A 16,821-nucleotide genomic window follows, 5' to 3' on the forward strand; every position below is an offset into this window, starting at 1 on the left:
ACATTACGTTACTCCGACAATATGTTACTTCGACATTATTTTACACAGACACTACGCTACTCCGATAACATGTTACATCGACATGAATTTCCTCAGACATTACGTTACTCCGACAATATGTTACTTCGACATTATTTTACTCAGACACTACGCTACTCCGACAATATGTTACATCGACCTGATTTGACTCAGACATTACGTTACTCCGACAATATGTTACATCCACATTATTTTACCCAGACACTACGCTACTCCGACAACATGTTACATCGACATGATTTTACTCAGACATTACGTTACTCCGACAATATGTTACTTCGACATTATTTTACTCAGACACTACGCTACTCCGACAACATGTTACATCGACATGATTGTACTCAGACGTCACGTTACTCCGACAATATGTTACTTCGACATTATTTTACTCAGACACTACGCTACTCCGACAACATGTTACATCGACATGATTGTACTCAGACGTTACGTTACTCCGACAATATGTTACTTCGACATTATTTTACTCAGACACTACGCTACTCCGACAACATGTTACATCGACATGATTTTACTCAGACATTACCTTACTCCGACAATATGTTACTTCGACATTATATTGCTCAGACACTACGCTACATCGACAACACAGACGAGGTGTTTATTAAAAAAAATCTTTGTACTCTGATAACCAAAATCATCATTACAAACCCATCTAGGAAATGGTTTCTTATTATACATCGATCAATATAACAAAAAAAAAACAAAATCATATAATCGAAAAATTCTTTTATTAGTTACATAAAGTGTAACAAAAAACTATTTATTAATAGTTTTTTGTTACACTATATTTAAAATATATATTTAAAATATAATATATAAATAATATATAAAAATTTTTACTACACTATGGTATCACGGTGGTGAGGTAACCGCCAGTAGTTGCCCAGATATTCCTACCGTGCACCCCACTTAAACACGTATGGGCCTAAAAAGTCTACAATTGAGGTTTATCAAAAAAGGGGATTGAAGTGTTATTGTAAGACTGCAATTTTTGTAAGAACTTGCTACTCCTTTTCCGGACTCTCTCCTTTCTAAGACACTTTCTATATAGTCGTCTTATAGTGAATACCGCGTATGTGATTTATATGTAACTTTTCAGGACGAAGATAAAAATTTGGTGTAAAATGTAGTAAACGCAATAATGTTTGTAGTTAGCATTTTCATTAGTTAAATTATACCTCTTTTAGATACTATAGTACTTTATTAATATATTTGTGCAAGGAGTTTACAATTTTTTCTTCAAGAATAATCAGTAAAAACGAACTAGGTGTACTCTAAGGTGAAGATCAACAATTCCTATTAGTAGTTAATTTACTTACGGGTGATTATTCAATATTGCATTTCTTTGAAGGATTCCTTTCATACAATGGACTCGGAAACATAATTATATTTTTAGTCAAGCACTTCTGTAAAACCATTATTATTAAAAATATTTGAAATTTATTTTTTTTCTATGTGGAGGAACAAGAAAAAAATTATGATCTTTAATTTTAAATACGTATTTATCAGACATGTCCACGGACTTTTTTTTATACATATTAGAGAATATCACTTGCTCTGATCCCAAAGTACGTAACTAAAGCACTTGTATTATGGAAATGATGAATGACTTCTTGAATAATTGTGAAATGGTAACCTCCTTAAATTCAGAAGATAAAAACCTCATTATGGGAGATTTTAATTTGAGTGATATAGATTGGGGGGGTTCTATGGCGGGATTACCGCTACATTTTTCTGATGTAAAGTCAGCCTCTTTAAATGAATTCATGACAAGTGTTGATTTCCTTCAATTTAATTCCGTAACAAATCACAATAACCGGATTTTAGATCTGGTGCTGGCAAGTCCTGATCTGTCATGTACTGTCAGCAAATGCACTGAAATTAGTCGTATAGACGAACATCATCCTTGCTTAGAAGTGACTGTTAAACAGCAAAAAAGGCACACGCTCAAGGAGTTTGCAACACCAAGGTTCCTGTTTCATAAAACAAATTATGAAGCTTGTACAGCTGATTTACTCCAAATTGAATGGGAAAACTTCAGCGATTTATCGTGCAATGATTTTCTTCAAAAATTTTATAATATTATCTGGGAAACAATTGAAAAAAATACACCCAAAAGAAAAGTCAGGAAGTCCAAATACCCAACATGGTTCAGTACTAGTTTGATAGGTATGTTTAAGGAAAAGGATCGTTATCATGATAAGCATAGGAAGTATGGAAATCCACGTGACTTCGACGTTTTTTCATTACTACGCAAAAGATGCAGGGATGCATTGGACCATTGTTTTGACCTATATATAGCACGGCTGGAGGAAAATATCGTTTCAGACATTAAAGCTTTTTGGCGATACACAAAAGCGAAAAAAGTAACCAATGACATTCCCAGACAGATGTACTATCAGGAGCATTCTGCTAAAGTTGGTCCTGATATTGCAAACTTATTTGTAAAATTCTTTTCTTCTGTCTATGGGTGTGCAAATCAATCTACTTATATACCAAACTCTGAACATAACAATTTGATATTGTCTTCTGTTCACATCATGGACAGGTCTATTAAATCGGCTCTTGAGTCAATTGATATTGGAAAAGGCGCTGGCCCTGATGGGATACCACCGGTTTTTGTTAAAAGATGTTCTGTTGTTTTGGTTAAGCCCTTGGGTATCCTATACAATAAATCTTTGAGCAATGGTTGTTTTCCTGATTTGTGGAAATTAACTAAGATCGTACCCGTACATAAAGGAGGAGACAAAAAGTGTATTTCTAATTATAGACCTATAAGTATTCTCAATTGCTTTGCTAAAATTTTTGAAAGCCTTGTATATGACCACATTTACTCACACCTGAAGACTGTTATTAGTCCCCAACAGCATGGATTTGTAAAATCCCGATCTACGACTACTAATCTTTTAACTTACATGCATTACTTAGCCTGTGCCTTTAATCAATCGGGACAGGTGGATTCAGTTTATACTGATTTCGCCAAAGCTTTTGATCGTGTCGACCATACTATACTTTGTGTTAAAGCCGAGCGCTTAGGCATTCACGGTTCGCTGTTAAGGTGGCTTCATTCATATCTGCAAAATCGTACTCAACTGGTAACAGTTTATGGTTTTGAGTCAGCTCCGTTTATTGCGAATTCCGGCGTGCCACAAGGATCAAACCTCGGCCCTTTACTGTTTCTGATTTTTATAAACGACCTCCTAAGTCAGTTCAAGTGTGAATGCCTAGCCTTTGCGGACGATATAAAAATTTATCGTAGAATACATTCTATTGATGATTGTGTCGCATTGCAGGCTGATATTGATACTTTGACTCGGTGGTGTGCGGATAACAATATGTCCCTTAACGTAGCCAAATGCCAGTTTATCACATTTACAAAAAAGAAGAATTACATCCCGTCGTCATATATGATACGGGGAGTTCAGCTGGAACGTGTAAATGTGGTTCGGGATTTAGGTGTTTGGTTTGACTCGAAGCTGTCCTTTAGAGTACACTACGATTCAATGATTTTAAGAGCAAAGCGGACAATTGGCTTCCTATATCGAGTTACAAAACCTTTCAAGCAAACACGGAGTATAATTATTCTGTATGTAAGTTTAGTTAGAAGTATATTGGAATACTGTAGCATAATATGGTCGCCTATTTATGATAATCATATTAACAGGATAGAGACGATACAGAAACGTTTTGTTCGTAGTCTTGCCTCAAAAATGGGATTAAGAAAAAAATTAGTAACGTATAAAGATAGGCTTAACCGATTTCAACTAGATTCGCTTTGCGTGAGACGGCGAGTAGCTGATCTTGTGATGTTGCATAAAATAGTAAATTCAAAATTAGATACTGATATCTTAAGCCATGTTTCACTGAAGGCTACTAATAGGTCTAGCCGAAGGCAACATTTGTTTTCGGTGCCCTCTACTACAAATAATGTGTCATATAATAGTCCTCTTATACGCCTATGCAGACAGTATAATGTCTTATCTAAAGATCTCGATGTATTCCACCAGAGCACTAACACATTCGTAAAAATTATAAAGAACCATGACTTTGCCGTATCACGCGAACACCTCACAGAGTGAAATATTTTCTTTTAAAGTATATCATTGTTTATAAGACTTAGATAGCCATATATAAATTTTAAATGTTATTTCAATGTTGTGCGCGGTTGTTATTGAGATATAAATTTGTTTGTTTTTGTTATAGTGTTATGGTTTTAGGTGTATTATATAATTTGTATCTTGTAACTGTGCCAAAATAAATAAATAAATAAATAAATAAATAAATAAATCGGAAACAACGACGACGGTACCACAACACCCAGACCCCAGATAATATAGAAAAGTTGCTTTTCTACATTGTCCCGGCCGGGAATCAAACCTGGAACCTCAGAGATGGCGACACCATGAAAACCGGTACCTAAGCAAGACACTCGACCACGGATGTCATAAAAATTAAGGATTTAAAAATAGTAATAACAACAAATATATAAATAAATAAAAAATACAATTCTATTGTAAGTATTTAGTATTAAGTAGTAGCAGTAAATATTTTAGTTTTTTCACTAAACACTTCTCTCACACATACTCCCAACACACTAACATGGAATTAAAAAAGACATCAAAGTGAAGAGTCACCCTTATGATAAGATCACTTCATACAGCTTACCTTAATAGAGCTTTTTATCAGTAAATCTAAAATATCCATAGAGTAAACGAGGATCCTAAAGTGGTACATACATTTGTTATGAAAAACACATATTACATATTTGTGTATAATTAGTCTTAATTCCTTCAGCCACCCGCGAAGCTGCGTTCACATACGCGATCACATCCGCGGGAGTCACACACGCGCTAAGCTCAGCCTGCACTCGCGGCGATCTGCCAGCTTGTGGATGCACTACAAACAGGTAACGATTTGTAAACAGATTTTAGATTTATACTTTATTTTAATAAAAATAATTAAATTCAATTCAAATCTTTATTTCGGACAAAATATCCATATAGTAAAAAAATATTTACAAACTATGTTAATATGAATCATCTAAACATTGACGTACACCCGTACCCATAGGGTACGGTACGGGGATCAATATAATACGGGCCCATCACTCCTGTCGGCCACTGTACGAAGAAGGCCATTGGCGCTACCGCGCACTCTGCGCACTCGGTAAACATTCCCGAAGCGCTACAGTAGCACGGCAACCCCAATAGCATTCTGAGAGCGTCATTATACTGTCAATATACGCTTTCTGTAGATACTTTACCCACAACAAGCTGCACGTGTAAAAAGCTTAGTAATGGAACAGGATAATGGACCGACTGGGAAGCTTTAGTCTGGTAGATCCATGAGCTGGCAGCATCGTGCCCTAGGAAAACCTTACAAAGGGGTACGCTACTAGCACTTGGACACTGTAATATAACTCTCGGTTAAAGTATTTAAGCTTGTTAGTCCTTTGTATCACATTATTTGATTAGCATATTCCGTTATACAGTCTTGTAAATGTTTTCCGATAAGGAGGCTTGATGACGTTTTCCTGGTGTGTGCCGGATCTTGTGATTTCGAGTCGGGCTTCTTACTGAAGTTCTATCACACCTACGGGTGAGAGTGTACGGCGATGGAGATAAATGTAATGGAAATTAAAGTAGCTGAGTCGCGAGTGGCCAATTACAAATTGCAACGAGTGAAAATCTGCCGTCCACAAACTAAACCGCGGCTAGTGACAAATGGTCAAATAACCGCTTTGTACGAGCTGCCTGTCTCGTACAGTAATATGTCAGGTGATCCAGAGACATGTCAAAGATGCTGTGGGAATAATACTCGACGGATACCACGGAGTAACTTTGTTGTACTGAAAATTATAATTTATACATTTTGCACGTGCCCAATGTAGGGTGCAACGTTGCAGATTGTCAGTTGCACTTAAATGCACGTTGACCCGTACACTTTAAATAGCAAAAAATGGATCACAAAATTCTCTTTTAAAAACGTGTTCGACTTATCGGAACTTATCCTAACGACGCATAGTTGAAATATCATTAAACAAAATCAATATTCTAAAACTGGGTTATGGTTTTTCATGACATCTCAAAAAATTATTTTACACTTAACAGCGTTTTAGTTAGGACAGCAGAAATACAAAGCCTTCAATATATACAGAGCGTATTTTTTTAATGGGACAGTATGGGAAAACACGAAACTGTTCAAGACACAAGGAAACTGTCTTAGGAACTATTATATTCTGCCACATTATTAATAATATATTATTTAACAATTTTTTTTTTCTTTCATATTGTAATGCAATTTAATTTTAATCTGTGACATTTAATAATATTGTACACCTCAACTGGTGGACTATAGAGCACAAACAACTGTAATATTTTTAATGCTAATATTTTCTGTTATTTTTCTTCAAACAAATTTCCAAAGACGGCCCCAAAACATTCATCCACATGTAAATTCCATTCACTTGTTGTTGGACCCTCCAGCGATCACGACAGTGTAGTCGTTGCTTTTTCTTTGCCGTGCAATATGCGATGCTGGTGGTCTGGAACTGTTTTGATTAGTGCGTTCTTAGACGTACGATGCAACATCTTTAATATATCAGAAGTTGTATTACTTTTAAAATTGTGATCAGTCTCAGTGTGAACTTCAGTTACGTCACAAAAAGGTAGCCCTTTTTCAATTAGAATACTACACGACTGCGCTGCCGTGTATCCGGAAACCATTGCATTTTAAAATCACCCATTAAACGTTAACCTTACAGACGCCTGTAGAAAAGATGTCAACAGCTAAAAGAGTACAACATATAAACTCAAATAATCTTTGATTCATAGGTAAGCAAATTACACTCGAAATAGTCATATTGATTAAACTCTACTGCTCGTTCGTAAGGCGGATTCCCTTGAGAAGAATGAGCAAGAAACTCTAGGGGTTTCTCTTTGTAAAAGCACATTTATCATCGATCCAGAGATCGAGATTATCTACAAGAGCTAAACGGGTCACTACCACAGATTTTTGTCATCCAAATACGCAGATGCTGTATAATAAATAACCTCTAGTGTAACCTCTAGTTACAGTCGACGGCTCAGCGTTGGCAACCGTTAGGCCTTATTCAGAGAGGCGGCGGGCGCGGATGCGGGCGCGGATACGTGTAAATCAAATTTACGTTGACGCTCGTCGCGTTCACAGTGATCGCGCGCGTCGGCCCCTGCCTTGATGCGGGCGGGGTTTCAGAGTGCTTGGTCTAGCGTCTAGCGTGTGTTTGCGATTTGGACGTGTGGATCTACCGGCTCGTAGCCGCTTCGGCACTGTGAAAGAGAAGACGCCAAGACCCTTGCGCCCGCAACCGCCGCCGCGCCCGCGCCTGCACTCTGAATGAGTCCTTAGTTGTGCAGAGCGCGACGGAAAGTGAGCATGCCTACAGCTCCGGTACCTATCTAGAAAACAGGGAGAGTGCTGTACTTGCACCCGAGGCAACTCACTCAAGGCAAATGGGCTGATCTGGGATTAGGACTTATCTTAGATGGTCCCTGTGCAGCCGTGCTCGCGCAGCTTATAGTAACCTTCCCGCACAACGAAGAGGTTGATAGAGAGAGTCACTATAAACAAAACTTATGTAGTAAAGATATGGGGGCGTACCTAATCAACCGTGAAATTATGACCAAGGACATTCATATCCGTCAGAATTTTTTTTTTTTCAGGTTTTTTACCATGGTTAGACTTGCATTGTAAAATTTTACGCTTTTTGTTTAAGGAGAAGATCATCATCTCCCGATCAGTTCCATTGGGGAGGTTGCGGTGAAGCAGCGTACGGAGCGAGGTTTGCCAGAAGATTCCTGGATGCCAGAGAGCTCGAAGCTGATGCCAGGAGTCTCATGAATCTGCACAATAACCGGGTCGGAAGGAAGGTGAGTGAGGTATACTGGTATATTTTGTTTTTTTATGACAGGGACGAACAAGATTTGCCTGTTCAAAAGAGCGCAGCACAGGCACAGTGGCAGTGCCCCTCAAGTCTTTGTGATGTAAAGCTCTGAGCGGCACTGCAACTGTTACGGACAGGCGTTTCGCTTACTACCAGGCGCACGACTTGTTCGTCCCTTCACTTGATATCATAAACAAAACTACGGCGGTACAAGTTCTTTAGCTCATAACAGATAAAAAATACTAACAAGAATATTGTAATATACCATTGCACACCCATAAAGTAAAAAAAAATAATAAAATCGGCTTTATTTCATATGCAAAATACAAAAATTTCAAACATTGAACATACAAAAGTAATAAAAATAATTTCAAGCTAAAATTAAAAAACATATCTATATTTTTATAATATTATGTTTTTATAATATTTATAATATATTATAAAAACATAATTAATAAACATATATAAAATTAAAAATATATATATATTTTTATTATGCTTGTTGTGTTACATGTCAACTTCTATACAACCTGTGTTTTCAAAAATAAATGATTGTGATAGTATAACTATTCTTACATGGCAACGAGACGCAAGGAATCTCATAATGTCGTACAAGGGCCGGTTACAAAAATAGATACTGAAAACAGGTATTTTATCATTACATTTCCCTAGCAATTTTCCCTCGCAGGAAGTCTTTGTAGATCGAAGCTATAAGAAACCTCCTAATATGTGTTTTTCTCGCTTTGAAATGTCCACGTAGAAGTCGTAATGTCGATCAATCGACATTTCTCGAAGTGCCCAAGGGGCCAATTACAGTATTGTGCGAAATGGCCGGTTGCGTTCAGAAGCCACAATTACGCCCCGAGCGAAACGCGGGAGGTAGATCGTGATTCCTTTTTCGAACGCACCTTTTGGAGATCTTTAAGTAAAATGGATTGTAAGTCATTGTGGGATTCTAGTTCCCTCTTCATTATCAGACTTTGATCTCCAGCTGGGTGGGGCTCTAGAGCTATAGAAGTACACTTTGAAAATGAACAAAATGGATGTAAAGTATATACGGGTCTCCAAGAGGAGAATGTCAAGGCCATTAATGGACTACAAATGGATGCGGCTGGAAACTTCAAAATTGCTTATTTCTATCTGTACATAATTATAACTTTTTATTTAAAAAAAAGACCTTAAAACTTGACTTATTTTATTTATTTATTGTATACGCTTTTTTATTGGAATGACATCCGTTTGTCAGGTTTTATTGAAATCGGTTAACAGAAGTTGCGCGTAACCGGATTCATCCCCTAGTTTGTCACATCTAGAGGTGGAATATTAACTTGAAATTAAATTGGGACTAATACTGATTTGATGATTTTTTTTTTAAAGAGGGCACCCTCTTTAAAAAAAATCATCAAATCTTTTTTTTGAAGCCGGTTAAAATCATATTTAAAGACGTATTTTTCTCGTATTTTACTTAAGCAAATGGCAATAAACAACCTAATCTATTATTTAAATGCTATTTTAAAGCACGTAAGGGTATTTAGAACTTTGTAAGTTTTCATCATTATCTATGTTTGGTTTTACAACAAGTTTTAACTAACTTCTACATTATTGTCATCAAGGATTCCTTAATTTACAGTAATGTTGTAACGACTGCTGTTTTACAATGTTTTAAAAATATTCATTTGTTACAAACGTCATGGTGTAAATATAGAAGCAAAAGAAAAAAATAGGTAGATAGACCTACAAAAGATAAAATAAATTTATATTTATAATAAATGAAAAATGTGTCTCAAGAATTAATCAACTTTACTGTGTGTAAAATACAAAACAAAACAAATTAAAGATTATATTTTAGCTTTGGTAAAATTTACTTCAAAGTACTTTAGTATTTTAGAAAAGCTATTTTTGCCGCACCCAAAGTCTCTATTGCATAATTTGTACATATAAATTAGTAATAAAACAACTCTATACGGAACCCTTTTGAATAAATAACAGCGACTTATAATTCAACTCACGATCGTGCAGTTAAGAAAGATATTAACACGACCGGTGAGAACACATCTCAACATCTTATTAGCCGCCATATTAGCTTTTTATTTCACCCTTTCGCGCCTAAAAATAGACGCCATTTTGGATTTTTATTTGGACTTTTTGAGGTCCTGTTTATGATGATAGACTAGATTTATAAACAGTAAGTAAAGTTTCATTCCATCCATTTATTTAAAGGTTGTATATTAATGGATCATCGTAGGCAATCTATTTACAGGTCATAGTTTTCCAAAGTTGTCCCTACCCACCCAGTAGGCGCTGAAGAGTCCTAGAGGGCGATAGGGGTCTCGGAAACAATTGGGGGCGTTGATACTGTCCAGGGGGTGCTACCGCATTTAAAAGAAAAATACCTGAACTGTTATTTAATTTGGTCGAGTAGGTATTACTTATTTGACAGATGTTTGACAGTAATTATTTCGAACAGATATGGGACGAAGTACGAAAGTAGACCCCCAGACACGAAACGAGGAGGGTTCTTTTTAGATTAGAAATTTTAGCGATATCTCTTGTAAATCCCGGTTTTTTTTATAACCAATCCTAAGTGCTGATCTTTAGGTAGTAAATGTATGATCTTTATTCAATATCTGTTTCATATTCCCGATTTCAAGTCGGTAACTGGAATACACATAGAACAGGGAATAAAAAAAATTAAAAAAAAATCTACTACAAGCACGTAGAAAAATAAGTAAGTCTACTGGCTCGTTCCGATCTTTGTACATTGATTTGTTTTTATCAATTTGTAGATGTAATTTACCTCTGATATTTATTAAGATCAAATAGAAATATTTTCGAAACTCCGCCCTTAAACGTACAGTCTAAGTTTGTTTCAAACCAACTTACGTCCATAAAACTATACGTCCCCGACACTTTGCTTCGCACATTGGCCGAAGTTAGCGACATCGATCGACAAAACTCGATAAAGGTACAGATGAACTTGAAAGAACTACTTCAAACAGGTTGTAACTAGTTTAGAAAACTTTTGGATGTACACAAAAATCGTAATATACTTAGTTATTTATTAAAATCAAACAATAATAGTATACTATGGTTTTATATGTTGGTCTATATGAACCTTTTAAGTTTTTTATAATTTCTATCAAAATACTCAGTAGCTAAACCTTGTGTGAATTTGTCTTCTTCAGTCTCTTATCACCCAATGATGACTGTAGGCTTACTCAGTTGCACGCCATTATCTCTAATTTGACTAAATATCGTCAGTTCGTCCTGGTACAGATCCTCGGACTCCACTACTCTTACTGTACTCTTCTGCTCTGAAAATGTAAGACATGTAAAAATGTTAAATTTACCGTTATTACTTCATGACATTGATTTATAAATTATAAATTGAACCTACTGCTTCGTATATAATCTGTTTTCAATGAACGTATTAAAAATGAACCAACCAAAATATTAATTGCGTTTTTCTTTACGATTATTGGTTTTGTAATTTGCATTATTGTTTTCGCTGTCCATTCGACGCGGGGATAATGAAGTGGTTTGTATTTTGTATTTTTATATTATAATATGAATATAACCTCGTTACTGAGTACTAAAAAAACGAACCTCAAAAGTCATTCATCCCCTAGTTTGCCACCCTTACAGGTGGAATATTTTCTTCAAATTTATGAAATAGGGCCCCTACTGAGGTACCCTCTTTCCAACAAAAAAAATAATCATCAAAATCGGGTCACATATCGTTAGTTATCGCGTAACATACATGGAAAAGAAAACATACAATAGAATTGAGAATCTCCTTCGTTTTTGAAGTCGATTAAAAATAAGAACACGCTGAGAAAATTTGACACAGACCCCCTGCTCCCTACCTACTTTCGATCTTCGTTCGATATCCGTCCGAAACAATTACTGTCAAATAAGTAATATTCGACAAAATTAAAAGACAAGTATCCAGTATGAAGCTTCAATCGCATCACGCGTCTTTTCATTTGGTCAAGTATTGCTCAGGGTATCACAAGCGTCCGATAGCGACTGGACAATTTACAAATTTCGGGATTATAATGTGAATTTATTAACTATTAGAACTTCGTCTGTTGTTCGTTTTCGTCGCCTCCCTACGTAATCATTCGGCACGCATAAAGACACCTTTCCAGTATACTATGGTTAAAAATTTACCCTCTAAGTAGTTTAAAAATAATTTGAGCTAATGACAAGTCTCGACGTACTTCTAGTCTATTATAAGCAACCATGCCGAGTACAAACAAACTTGGACAACCCATTTCAAGGCAAGTTCGTTCCTTTGTCAAATGACAGGTATTTACCTATTCAAATATTGTTTATTCCCTACAGATGGTGAAAGACCTAGTCCGTCGCGAGTGCAAATGCCACGGAGTGTCGGGCTCTTGCGCTCTGAAAACGTGCTGGCGAGCCCTGCCGCCGTTCCACGCGGTCGCAAAAGCTCTAAGAGACAAGTACAGTAAAGCCAAGATGGTGGCCCCACATCCACCTCCTGCTACCCACGCTCCTAACACGCATTTGGTTATACGTAGGTGAGTTCTCTTTGAATTTTTTGATATACGTTTATAGTAGTTTGTGATATAATTCCTTATGAAAGAGTTCATCCAGGGTAGTACTGCCACCTTACCTATTTCTGCCGCCAAGCGGTTCCGTTTTTGAAGGGTAACTTAAGGGTGCTGGTGAAATTACAGGCAAATGCGACTTTTCAACTTATGTCTCAGGGTGATGGGCCCAGAGGCAGTGCACCTCAGATACTTGCGATTTAAAGCTATAAGTGGCACTGCAACTGTTATGAACAGACGTGTCGTTCCCCATCAGGCGCACGGTTTGTTCGTCCCATCACTTAGTATCTAAAAAAAATATATACTCGCAGACTTTTCTGTATTTCATGATGTTTTTTAATTATACCTCATATGATCCAGCTGTTTTTTTTTTCAATAACCCCGAAAACTAGCGAAACCCTTCGCATCGCGGTTGCCATGGACAACCATAAATTATACCCAAACTCACGAGAGAAATAAATGTAGGCCATACAAATATTTCTCCCAGCCCGGGACCTCTGCGCGGCTGACCAACATTGTAACCGTCCGGCCACGGGGCAGTTATTATATAGGAAGCAGGACTGCTGTGAAACTTTTTGATCAAGATTCATATGACTGGCCTGTTCTTTTGTTTAGCTTATTACACCACTTATTAACGATCAGACTAAACTGGTGTAATAAGAAAAGCTTCGAACGTCCTGTTTTACCTTTTCAAGCATAAAAGTTGCACTCTTGTTGTAGATATAAGGTCACATCAGCAAAATTAGAACTTTTCAGGAGAAAAAATTAAGACGAGGTATTTCAACGTGAGCCTAGATTTTAGGAAGTAAGGTAAATTAATATAAATAAAATTAGAAGAGTCGTAGAAAATTTTATACACATCCGATGTCGACAAGCGCCCGATGGCGACTGACGGGGCAATGGGCGGCGCGGCTTGTCGTTAAAACGCTGGCCAATTTACAAATTTTGGGATAAGTATGAATTTAATAACTATAGGGCTTCAGTTAAAACCAAATTTTAGGCAGGTCTCGGTGGTTGTTAGAGAGAAATATCCCCATATAAAAATTATTTACTAGCAAACTGACGCTATGCCAATAAACCACGGAACGAACAAACGGCCTTCGCCAATTTTTCTATAAGCTTGTTGTCGGATCTTTGTATTTGGTTTTTTCAACGACTTTTTACCCGTAGCGCCATCTATGAGAAATATATGAAAGAAGGAATTTTTTCTAAGTATTCATTATTTGTATTAATAATTATAACAAACTACCACTAGTTTGTTATAATTATTAATATTATTATTAATATATATAATAGCAATTTCACAAACAATAATTGCATCAATTCAATAAAAAATGTATTAGAATTTTTATTCTTAAATATTTCGTTTTTACTTTTATTTAACCCTTAGGTGTATTGTGCTTAAACTTTAGATTCTATGAATGAAATTAGTTAATAACTTTTTATGATTCAATATCTCCTATTATAAAATTTCACATGTATGTGTGTTTACTTGCATTATTTTTATCACAGTCATGTGATAAAAGCACTTTTGAGAAAAAAATGTGTCTTATAAATGGTGTGAATAGTCGCATACTCGTGTGGCATACACTATAGCACATGCAATGATATATGCCAAACATTAGCTGAATAGTTTATCAATCAAAGAATGTAGATCTCAAATAAACAAACCCAATTTCGTATTACAATATTAGTTTCTGCCAATCCATCTAGATCTAGAGCGAGAAGTTAGCTCTAAAAATAAACACGTGTTAACGAGTTCACGCTGGTAAACTGACGTTAACGGTTGTTGCAAACCGATTTATGAGTGCTCCGCGTTTTGACTTGACCCGTCGAAGATTGGATCAATATTTTTAATAAGTTGTTCAAGGAATGTCACTCACTTACACTCTCTTGGCAGAGCGGTAGCAACATTGAGGCAACAGACGCTGGTTCGAGTCCACTCGGGTCGAAGGGATTTTTCTTTGTATTTGTTCGATCTTTGTGTCAATCAACTTATTAGTTTTTTTTACCCTTTGAAATATAGCTCTCTAAAATTTGTGAATCTATTAAATTTTGTTTCTTTCTGCTTTTGTTTGTTTGAGGGTACCTCAGTATTGGTCCCATTTAAATTTGAAGACAATATTCCACCTCTAAGGATGGCATACTAGGGTGTGAATTTTTTTTCCGGTTTCGCGCACTTTCATGTAATTCCACGAATTTTTAAGGTCGGTTTTTTAGTACTTCTGTACTGAGATTATAAAGTTTTATTCTACGACACGATGGTTTACTACCATGATATTAATTTTTTTTGTGAAATTACTCCACTAGTTTGTTATACTTATTAATAACAAACATCGAACACTTAAATTCATTCATGCGAACCAACACCAGACCTTACGATTTTTTCTATGTGCTTCTTGCAGATCTTTGTTTATAGTTTTTATTATCTTTTTTTGGGATCGAATGTTTTTTGTAAGTGTTCCATCTTTGTTGTTAATAATTATAACAAACTTATTATTTACCAACAGAGATGGGTTAAAACACAATCAAAGGTTTTTACCGGGTTTTTATCCAAAGCAAGGTTTTAACCCATTTCTGCCAAGATCGTTGGCTTACTACAAATATCGATGTTAAAAATCTTTTTTAGAGTAATTTATGTGTGTTAAGTTGCCGATATTCGCCCAAACCATAAAATCCGTAAAAATAAAAAATAAAAGCAGAAAAACAATTCTACAATTCCGCTTGCTACTGGATGTTGGGGAATATGAACTTTCTAATTTCCCCAATTAACGTAGAAAGACTCAAACCCCAAATGAGTTACTTTACAACTCCATTCCCCACAAAATCCCCAATAAAATTTGTAATTCTCCAGACACTTTATTAAGTAGCTTAAAGTCGCCTTTTCCTATTTCAAACATAGCCTAAATATTGTCGAGTCGCCGATCACTTTTTGTTAGACCCCTCGAAGTAGCTTTCGCGTCGAAAAATCGCCTAATCTGGCAACAGTGCGTAATACCCACCTTGCAATCCTGTGGATTCAATATTAAGATTTCGATATTAAGGATGTACATTACGATTCAAGTCTATTATAATACGTAGGTAGTAACAACTTTTTGTATCGATTTATTTCAATGCGATTTTCAAGTAAATCGATTCAATAGAAAAGCAAATCGAGTCGTCTAGATCAGAAAGCAATAAACTTTTCAATTGGAACATAACTCGATTTACAATTTGGTTGTTTAAGTTTTGCCCTCGATTTTGAGCGTTAATAGATTTTAATCCGATTTAACAAATCTCCGGATTAAAATCCGGGCGCTTACCCAATTTGGTTACCGAATTATCGTGTCTTTGTTGATTTAACCCACAACTTTGTATTTAACTTTCACTTGTTACATGAATCTTACATCTAAAAATAGCTTTTTCTGCTTTTAGAGCGCGACAAAACGCAGCCATCGGACGTCAGCCCCGCAAGTCGGAGCTGGTGTACTTAGCGGCTTCGCCTTCGTACTGTGAGCCTGACACCGTCTCTGGATCCTTGGGCACGCATGGGCGCCATTGTAATAGGACATCTAGAGGTAGAAATACCTTACCTTTGTGACTATCCTAACCTCTTTCGTCGTCATCCCACCATCCTTTACTGGTTCCTGTCCACTTCTTATTAAAATTTTGAATCGTTTTCGAATTTCTCAGTAGAGCTCCTTTTGAAAAAGTTCGTCCAGGAAAACATTGACACGCTTTTGAAGAGTAAAGGTGCTGGGAAACCTCAGGCACATGGGACGCTCAGATCTTTATGACTTAAAGCTCTGAGTGACACTGCAACTGCTAAGAACATGCGCACGACTTGTTCGTCCCGTCACTATATGATGCATACATAGTGTAATAAGATCAAGTATGGTAACTCCATGCAAAATAGCAGAGCGGCTTTGTGTGTACACGTCGTGTACCGGCGCTATGTGTGCGCTTGCAGTGCATTTGCGTTCCATAGCGCGGGTCGTCGCACACGCCATTAATGTAAAATTGAGGCGTTCGCTCGGTGTTTAAATGACATCGAGTAGACGATCAGTTTATTGTTCTTTTCATATTGAACAAGAGGACCTCAAATTCAAAATTGTCGTTCTTCTCGGTACCTACTAAACATAACGATACGATAGCTCCAATGAACTACGCCAACTTAATTTTTGGACCCGTTCTGTTTTTATTCTTTATTTGCTTTTTCACAATATTCGGGGAACATAATATTTAGTAAATAAATATGGCTGTTGACAAAAATAACAAAAAATG

At 36.4% G+C, this 16,821-nt stretch overlaps 1 protein-coding gene across 2 annotated transcripts in view; it reads left to right on the top strand.

Annotated features, from left to right (window-relative positions):
- LOC113227418 (protein Wnt-7b-like) overlaps nucleotides 1-16,821 on the top strand; it is an 85,682-nt gene that overhangs the window by 67,931 nt on the left and 930 nt on the right. The window contains exons 4-7 of one of the 2 annotated variants that reach the window (XM_026460335.1): nucleotides 4,855-4,966; nucleotides 7,814-7,976; nucleotides 12,329-12,528; nucleotides 15,973-16,115. In XM_026460335.1, the coding sequence (XP_026316120.1) occupies nucleotides 4,855-4,966; nucleotides 7,814-7,976; nucleotides 12,329-12,528; nucleotides 15,973-16,115 (618 nt within the window). The remainder of the gene's footprint in view (nucleotides 1-4,854; nucleotides 4,967-7,813; nucleotides 7,977-12,328; nucleotides 12,529-15,972; nucleotides 16,116-16,821) is intronic. The other variant, XM_026460336.1, reaches the window with a different exon arrangement.

This window comes from Hyposmocoma kahamanoa, unplaced genomic scaffold (genome assembly GCF_003589595.1).
Source record: "Hyposmocoma kahamanoa isolate Upper Pololo Valley unplaced genomic scaffold, ASM358959v1 210, whole genome shotgun sequence".
Lineage (NCBI taxonomy): Eukaryota > Metazoa > Arthropoda > Insecta > Lepidoptera > Cosmopterigidae > Hyposmocoma > Hyposmocoma kahamanoa.